The following is a 9,432-nucleotide window of genomic DNA, read 5'->3' on the forward strand; positions in this document are numbered from 1 at the left end:
TTTCCTGCTCTGGTAGGGAGAGAAGTGTGCAACTTGAAAGGGTTGTGAGATAATAGTTACCTGCAGGGAATTCGTGACAATAGTTTTAACCATGTTTTGAGGCTATATAGTGTTTGTTTACATTTACTTTACAAACATTGGAGTGAAACAAGCTTATATTTTGGGTTCTGATGGGGTACAACAGTTGAACTAAGCTCATGAGGCATTTATAAATGATCCTTCAAGAATCAATGGGCACATTTCATTAATTCAAAAGTCCAACAATGGATGAAGCAACTTAGATTGCCCCTTTAAGGCAGTGTTTCCCAAACCCGGTCCTGCCCCCAATGCACATTTTGTTTTTTGCCCTAGCACTACACAGCTGATTCAAATAATCAAAGCTCGATGATGAGTTGGTTATTTGAATCGGCTGTGTAGTGGTAGGGAAACCCTGCTTTAAGGGTTTATAAACTGACATTATGAGAATTATATAATACCGCCAGTATGTTTTGGGTTTCTCCCTGACATTCACCTTTCTGTCCCTACTAACTTATCAACAACATGGACGAAAAAGCAACATGGGACCGATTCTACAGAAAACAAAAGCTAGACCTTTGAATGGTTCTTTGATTTTGACTCAATCCGGCACTTCATCCTGCCCATGCCACATTCCCAACTCGGATGCCTTACTAAGCGTCCTCGACATGGGCTGTGGTTCCTCTGGCCTACGACCCTGCATACACAAAGACTCTCCCTGGCCAGTGCAGATGACCTGTGCTGACATCTCCCCTATTGCTGTGCGCCTAATGGAGGAACACAGAGCAACCAAAGCCATGCAACCTCAGAACCCTTCCTCTAAGCTGGACTTGGTTCTGAGAGCCTGGACCTCATTCTAGACAAGTGCACCATAGATACCTTGCTACAGTCTAGGGAATGGGGAGCCAAGGCCAGCCAGGTGCTAAAGCAGTACATGGAAGCGTTGAGGAACTCTGGGTCTCACCTCCGGTTTTCAGACGATGACCCTGATGCCAGGATGTTGTGGTTGGAAAAAGAAGGCTGGGAGCCACGGTGGATGGCTGCCAATGTGGGAGTGCAGGAGGTGGAGGAGCTAAGGGGAGTGACATATTACTGCTACCACGTTAACCCGTCCTGTAGCACAGTAGCTGGTTGATTGTTGAAGTCTGTCTGTTGTTCCATATTGCACCTTAGTCAGGGAGTGAGTATAGTTTTGACATGAATGAGATGTGAACGTAATAAATAAGTCATTTCTTGAAACAACTGACCGAGTCTCTTATCTGGACTTTTACTTCTATGTCTACGTAATATGAAGAGGTCTTGTGAAGTGCTAGCTGTCCACTATACTATGAAACAATTACGGTATTTGATTTGATTTTACCTTTATTTAACTAGGCAATTCAGTTAAGAACAAATTCTTATTTACAATGACGGTCTACCCCGGCCAAACCCTAACCCGGACTGTAGACTTGCCTTTGAAAATAGGTTATTCAGAAGGACAGTTCACAATGCAAGTACACATTTCCAAGGCCCATATGTAGTAAGGAAAGAAATTAACGTTTGCGATGGTAATGTTTACATATAATGCTCAGTGCAACTGACTTGTAACATGGTCAGTACTAGATTTTTTTTGTAACTTGTGTTTTACCCCTTTTTCCTACACTAACACAGTCCGTTTTTATATTTATGAATTAATTCAAAAAAATAAGCTTTTTATCTCAGGCTAAAAAGAAGCAATAGTTGTGTAAAATTCTCATAAGAGAATGAAAGACAATGTCCTTCAGGAATATTTTGTAAGGTTTTTGAAAATGCTGTAGAAGTTGGCAGCCTCTGCAGTCTCATCCAGTTTAGCGTCCTGACAGAATTTAGGAGGGAAGAACTCCTGGGGGTCCGTGATCCCAACAACAATGTTGAAGAAGCTGTGAGTAAAAAAATGAAAAGATTATATAATTATAACATAATGGATATCTGTAGATTTAACAACAGTCAAATCCATGCTTGAGGGTAGTTAAGTGTTAATAATTCATAACACTTTTATTATTATGAAATGATGGATTCTATGTTTCCATAAGTATCACACAAGCGAATTAAGACATTCTTTTGATTGCTTTCAGGAACACATAATGGACTGAGGAAGTTTCTCAGAATGAGGATATGAAACAAAGACTACATAGACCACGTATTGATGTCAAATATGACAATACACACATATGTGAATATATATATATATATATATATATATATATATATATATATATATATATATATATATATAGTACCAGACAGAAGTTTGGACAGACCACACCACTCATTGAAGGGTTTTTCTTTAGTTTTACTATTTTCTACATTGCAGAATAATAGTGAAGACATTGAAACTATAAAATAACACATATGGAATCATGTAGTAACCAAAAAAAGTGTTAAACAAATCAAGTTCCCACATATGCTGAACACTTGCTGGCTGCTTTTCCTTTACTCTGCGGTCCAACTCATCCCTAACCATCTCAATTGGGTTGAGGTCGGGTGATTGTGGAGGCCAGGTCATCTGATGCAGCACCATCACTCTCCTTGGTCAAATAGCCCTTACACAGCCTGGAGGTGTGTTATGGGTCATTGTCCTGTTGAAAAACAAATGATAGTCCCACTAAGCGCAAACCAGATGGGATGGCGTATCGCTGCAGAATGCTGTGGTACCTATGCTGGTTGAGTGTGCCTTTAATTCAAAATAAATCATACAGTGTCACCAGCACAGCACCCCACACCATCAGACCTCTTCCTCCATGCTTCACGGTGGAAACCACACATGCGGAGATCCTCCGTTCACCTACTCTGCGTCTCACAAAGACATGGCGGTTGGAATCAAAAATCTCACATTTTGACTCATCAGACCAAAGGACAGATTTCCACCGGTCTAATGTCCATTACTCGTGTTTCTTGGCCCAAGCCAGTCTCTTCTTATTATTGGTGTCCTTTAGTAGTGGTTTCTCAACAGCAATTCGACCATAATGGCCTGATTCATGCAGTCTCTTCTGAACAGTTGAGATGTGTCTATTCCTTGAACTCTGTGAAGCATTTATTTGGGCTGCAATTTCTGAGGCTGGTAACTCTAATGAACTTCTCTGCAGCAGAGGTAACTCTGGGTCTTCGTTTCCTTTGGCGGTCCTCATGAGAGCCTGTTTCATCATAGCCCTTGATGGTTTTTGCTGCACTCGAAGAAACTTTCAAAGTTGTTGAAATTTTCCATATTGACTTACCTTCATGTCTTAAAGTGATGATGAACTGTCGTTTCTCTTTGCTTATTTGAGTTGTTCTTGTCATAATATGGACTTGGTCCTTTACCAAATAGGGCTATCTTCTGTATACCACCCCTACCTTGTCACAACACAACTTATTGGCTCAAACGCATTAAGAAGGAAAGAAATTCCACAAATTAACTTTTAACAATGCACACCTGTTAAGTGAAATGCATTCCAGGTGACTACCTCATGAAGCTGGTTGAGAGAATACCAAGAGTGTGCAAAGCTGTCATCAAGGCAAAGGGTGGCTACTTTGAAGAATCTCAAATATAAAATATATGTTCATTTGTTTAACACTTTTTTGGTTACTACATGATTCCAAATGTGTTATTTCATAGTTTTGATGTCTTCACTATTATTCTACAATGTAGAAAATAGTACAAATAAAGAAAACCCTTGAATGAGTAGGTGTGTCCAAATCTTTGACTGGTACTATATATACAAAAACTGTCATATTTAATTCACTGCCCAATAATAGACACACTAACGTTGTAAGTATCCAGCCGGTCTTGTCCGTGTAGTATGTAGAGCTGACAGGTATGCACCCAAACTCAGTGAAGGTACTCATCCACTTGTCTTCACCTGGAGATAAAATTGATCCACAGTCAGAAAGCCACAATCAGTGAGTAGAAATGTGATTGATAACAGAATCACAAAACTGAATTGCCATGCAACAAATTGTTGTTAGGAATGTTTCTTGGTATTCCTCGGAGAGAGGAAGGCCACAAATAAAAGGCAAACATTTAACAAACTGCATGCCTTGTCCATTTCCTTACCACTTGGGGTTGCAACTTCTCCATACCAGGTGTTGACCAGCAGACCTTGTCCTGGACCAGAGGAGCTCCCTAAGATCACCTGGCCCAGCAGAGCAGCATCGGCAGGGATCTCCATAGGGTGGAAGTCCTCCCTCTTCAGCCTCTCCTTCTTACAGGTTTTGTTCCTGTGGTTAATCGTATACATGACACCCTGGAAGAAGTCGGAGGAAAAGCTGGTTTATATGATGTTAGAATTGCAACATTTACCTGGAGCTAACTCTGCAAATAGCATTGCTGGGTGATTTAAAAAGTCATAATCAATCGAACAATAATATAATAATACTCTTAGCAAAAATGTTTTATCTTTAATTTACAATCTGTAGATTTGATTTGATTTGATTTGAATCTCTTTTAGTCCCCATTTGGATTAATCTTCCAAGAGTCCTTAAACATTAAAATACAATTTATAATACGAACACATTTTCACATATAACACACTATTACAAACATACATAATATACTAACATAATAACCCAATGAATACTCAATCTAAAAAATATTGATTCTTAATCTCCTATAGTCCCACAACATTTCTATGTATTATATTTAAATGGTTTTAAAATAATGTTTAAATTTATATATTGAAAGGTTTCTGGTTTGCTCAGTTAATTTATTCAATTTCTTTATTGCTCTAAATCGAAATTTCTCTTTTCTGTCTGGATAACGCATAGATGGTGGACAATCTATGCCTAGTATTTACGGAATGTCTGTCTCTTACCAACTGAATACCGTTGTGAATAGAACTTGGCCGTTTTAAATTATGTATATTATGAAATAAAATAAGCATGTTTTTGATGATGACCAACCAAGAACATTGCGCATGACTGCAACAGAAGAACCATATCTCCACCGTAAAACAATCCTTGCTGCTTTGTTCTGTGCAATCTGCAGCTTCCTAACTTCACTTGATGATGCATTTCCCCAGACCACAGAACAGTAGTTCACTTGACTCTCAATTAATACTTGTGTTATTTGCTTAAGAATTTTTCCTGGTAAATATTTAGCTATCCTTCTGATTATGCATGCTGTTTTAATATGTTTTTTTTTTTTACATAGATGAGTTATTTGAGACGACCATGATAAGCAGTTGTCTAGCTGCACTCCCAATAGTTTGGTTTCTGCCACTTCTTCAATTAGTACTCCTCCCATACTTAATTGTATTCCATGCTGTTTTGGAAACTATGAGAATAGAAAGATTCAGAACTTTTGTGAAACATCACAGCACAGTTGAAAAATAAATGACAAATAGAAATCAAAACTGGATGTTCTTCAGAGATAGATGGGAGGGGTTGAAGTTAGCTGAAGTGTGGGACTAAAAACAAACAAAAGACAACTATTGTAAAATATACTGTGTCCGTAAAATACAGTATGTATAAACTGGAAGTAGAAGCCTGAGTGTTGTTGTCCAATAGTTTACTCCAATTAGGGGAGGGGTGGTAGGGTTAGGTGAAAATAATAAAGGAAAATATATTAAATATATATTTTATATACATATATTTACTAAAGAAATATATGAGGGATTGAAAATGATGCAGACAATTACATTGATTGAAGCCACAATCTATTTGCAATACTAAAGCTGCCCTAACCCCCCCCCCCAAAAAAAAAACTAACAAAAAAACTAATTCTGCGAACCGTTACATTAGACAAAATTAAGACGTTTTTGTATGAAAATCGTAAATTACAGCTCACTTTGAGCAAATTTTGGAATTTGCAATTAACTCGATTAAAAACATTTTATGGTTTGACAGCCCTAGCATGACTGGGATTTCTGTGTACCGGTATGTTGAATAAATGGTTGTTATTGTGAATACATGGTTATTGTTGGGAATAAGTGTTTGTTACCTCTCTGAAGAGCAGAAGGGCATCAACGCCGAATGTCTTGTTCTCATAAGAGCCGATCTCCTTGAAGCGGATACGCTTCAGCATTGCATCATAGGTGTATTTTGCATTTGCATAAAACTTCTCATTTGCCTGAAAGGACAGGAGTGTGACAGGGATTATTATAGCAAAGTATAAAATTATTATAGCTGAGTATATCATTATTATAGCAGATTATATCATTATTATAGCAGAGTATAAAATTATTATAGCTGAGTATATCATTATTATAGCAGATTATATCATTATTATAGCAGAGTATATCATTATTATAGCAGAGTATATCATTATTATAGCAGATTATATCATTATTATAGCAGAGTATATCATTATTATAGCAGATTATATCATTATTATAGCAGAGTATATCATTATTATAGCAGATTATATCATTATTATAGCAGATTATATCATTATTATAGCAGATTATATCATTATTATAGCAGAGTATATCATTATTATAGCAGATTATATCATTATTATAGCAGAGTATATCATTATTATAGCAGAGTATATCATTATTATAGCAGATTATATCATTATTATAGCAGAGTATATCATTATTATAGCAGATTATATCATTATTATAGCAGAGTATATCATTATTATAGCAGATAATATCATTATTATAGCAGATTATATCATTATTATAGCAGATTATATCATTATTATAGCAGAGTATATCATTATTATAGCAGATAATATCATTATTATAGCAGATTATATCATTATTATAGCAGATTATATCATTATTATAGCAGAGTATATCATTATTATAGCAGATTATATCATTATTATAGCAGAGTATATCATTATTATAGCAGAGTATATCATTATTATAGCAGATTATATCATTATTATAGCAGAGTATATCATCATTATAGCAGAGTATATCATTATTATAGCAGAGTATATCATTATTATAGCAGATTATATCATTATTATAGCAGAGTTTATCATTATTATAGCAGATTATATAATTATTATAGCAGATTATATAATTATTATAGCAGATTATATCATTATTATAGCAGATTATATCATTATTATAGCAGATTATATAATTATTATAGCAGATTATATCATTATTATAGCAGAGTATATCATTATTATAGCAGATTATATCATTATTATAGCAGAGTATATCATTATTATAGCAAATTATGTAGTAATTGCCATATCAATACAGCATTTGCTTTCCTTTTTTATTTGCTTAGCTTTTTTTGTGACCAAATTAGTATTTTTGATTTTGTAATTTTACAAGACAGGATATCAATATATATATTTTTATATTTACAGCTATATTTATATGTCAAAATATTCCTTCTGGTATTATCATCATGGAAACTCCATAGCCATGTATTCCCACCTACTGTGGAGAAACAAACCACAGACTTACCACGGAGAGGGCTCCGGTCAGAAGAGGGGGAGACCCTGAGAGAGGGAGAGGTGTTTTATAAGTGAATTATTTATCAATTTTCTTGTGTTAAATGCACAATTTAGCCGTAAAGGTGGACCTATACAGTATAAACATAGAAGAAAACATCTACCAACTTTTCCAGCTCTGCTCTGCCTACAGTACAAGTACTGTACAGTACAGGTGTTAAATCAGAGAAATACTGTACGCAGTGACTAATCTTTGACTGGAGGCTGGCATTCATAACACTGCAGCTCTTAGGTTTACTACTCAATTTACAACACAATTGCTCTCTCTCTCTCACACACACACACACATACACACACTCTTTCTTTTACTTACTGCACGTATGAGGTACCTGAGCCAGGCAGCCCACTGCAAGGCACATCAACAACACGAAGGTCCTCATGCTTCCAAATGTTCCACACACTCACACACACCAATAAGCAGACTGACTGCTGCAGGAGCGCTTAGTCACTTCCTTATAAACAGTACGATACTGAGGCTCCAGATCCTTGCGCCAGCACTGGATTCAGGTTTTCCTTTTCACGAGAGAGGCCCAGAATCCCCTGTCCTATGAGACCAAAGAATAATATGTTTCCATGGGCCAGGCTAATGCTGTGTTCATAACCATGTGGGAAGTGGGAATTTACCACATACAACTGAGAAAAATGCAACAACAAAGAAGTATTTATAAAATAAATATATGAATATGGTTTTTGGACACTAAAATTAGTTTACAAGCATGATAGCTGTACTTTTATTTTATGGTTTACGCAGCTTGTGGAATCAGCGTTTCTCAACGAGTTCAAAAGCACGGTAAAATAAAACAAAAGCATGGTATTTACAACTTCACAACTGGTAAAGATGGCATTTTATATGGCTTTTATGTTGTGATAGGTACGTTTCTACAAAAAGACGTTCCTATGAATACTTGTTTGTATCACAGGAGGTCGGTGGCACCTATATTGAGGAGGACGGGCTCGTGGTACTGGGTGGAGTGGAATCAGTGGAATTGTATCAAATACATCAAACACGTGTTTGATGCCATTCCATTTGCTCCGTTCCAGCCATTATTATGAGCCGTCCTCCCCTCAGCAGCCTCCACTTTGGATGTACTGTTAAGGCAGGTGCTTTTCTACCTGTTTTCCTCCAAGCAAATGAACTGGTGCCAGAAACTAATAAAAACAATAATTTGGATTGTGTAAATGAACTTGATCGCTATCGCAAAGTCCCCCCAACTGTAAGTACTGTATTTTGCGGCTGGTTGTCTAAATAACCGTTGTTAAAGGAGGAAGCTAGTAAAGCCTGTAACAGGTCACGAGTGCTAATAGCAACATCTGTGACATCACAGTCATAAGATCTCGAGAAGGTGGGCGAGTCACCTGATGCACTGAACTAGACCATATGAACTTATACCTAGTGAATATTATACAAGCCATCCTGGGTTGTATTCATTAGGGCACACAGCTGAATTTAAAAAAAAAATGTATGCAACAGAAAACAAAATGAGCGTTTCTTATTGGACAAGTCTAAGTAGTCCCTCCCTGATTCAGTCAGTTTTCTTCCATTTGGTGCCTATTGAATACAGCCATGGTGCACTAAGAGAGATGTTACAAGGTACCATTGAATTAACAAATCATTTGGAGACTCATTTGTTTGTTGTTAATGTCAGGCGCTAAACTGGCTTATCTAACCAGAGCATGGGACGCTACTTCCTTGTTTGGTTGAACCATTCGAGCTACAATCCATCCAATGTTTGGTTTAGACAGCTGAAAGGAAACAGTCACACAGTAGCAGTTTCTGTGATCTGATTGAATACAATATAAACTTCCAGTGAAGTGTTAACATTACACACCTACCGTCCCTGCTATATGCCACCTTCCTCAGCAGAAGTCATGGGAAGCAGAGTGGTGCAGGGGAAACGTGCTGGGCTCATAACACAGAGGTCGATGAATCGAAACCATTCTATGTTATCCAGTTGGATTTTAGCTATGAAGTGCAAACAGGGATGAAAAAAGCCTTATTT

General features: G+C 36.8%; 1 protein-coding gene across 1 annotated transcript; it reads right to left on the reverse strand.

Moving 5' to 3' along the window:
- Positions 1-1,359: 1,359 nt before the first annotated feature.
- LOC106608597 (ependymin) lies at positions 1,360-7,991 on the reverse strand. Its single transcript, XM_014206628.3, has 6 exons — positions 7,746-7,991; positions 7,386-7,420; positions 5,951-6,079; positions 4,067-4,256; positions 3,779-3,872; positions 1,360-1,913 (listed from the first exon to the last, which is right to left on the reverse strand). The coding sequence occupies exons 1-6, from the start codon at positions 7,810-7,812 to the stop codon at positions 1,775-1,777; spliced, it is 654 nt and encodes a 217-aa protein (XP_014062103.1). The 5' UTR covers positions 7,813-7,991; the 3' UTR covers positions 1,360-1,774.
- Positions 7,992-9,432: the final 1,441 nt, after the last annotated feature.

The sequence above is a fragment of the Salmo salar genome, chromosome 07, assembly GCF_965601325.2.
Source record: "Salmo salar chromosome 07, fSalSal1, whole genome shotgun sequence".
NCBI lineage: Eukaryota > Metazoa > Chordata > Actinopteri > Salmoniformes > Salmonidae > Salmo > Salmo salar.

Excerpts from the sequence above, each read along its gene's own strand:
- LOC106608597 (XM_014206628.3), bottom strand. The coding sequence starts at position 7,812 with ATGAGGACCTTCGTGTTGTTGATGTGCCTTGCAGTGGGCTGCCTGGCT. Across the intron at positions 4,257-5,950 it reads CCCTTCTGCTCTTCAGAGAG|GGTGTCATGTATACGATTAA; the intron begins GTAACAAACACT and ends GACTTCTTCCAG. Across the intron at positions 1,914-3,778 it reads ACCGGCTGGATACTTACAAC|CTTCTTCAACATTGTTGTTG; the intron begins GTTAGTGTGTCT and ends TTTTACTCACAG.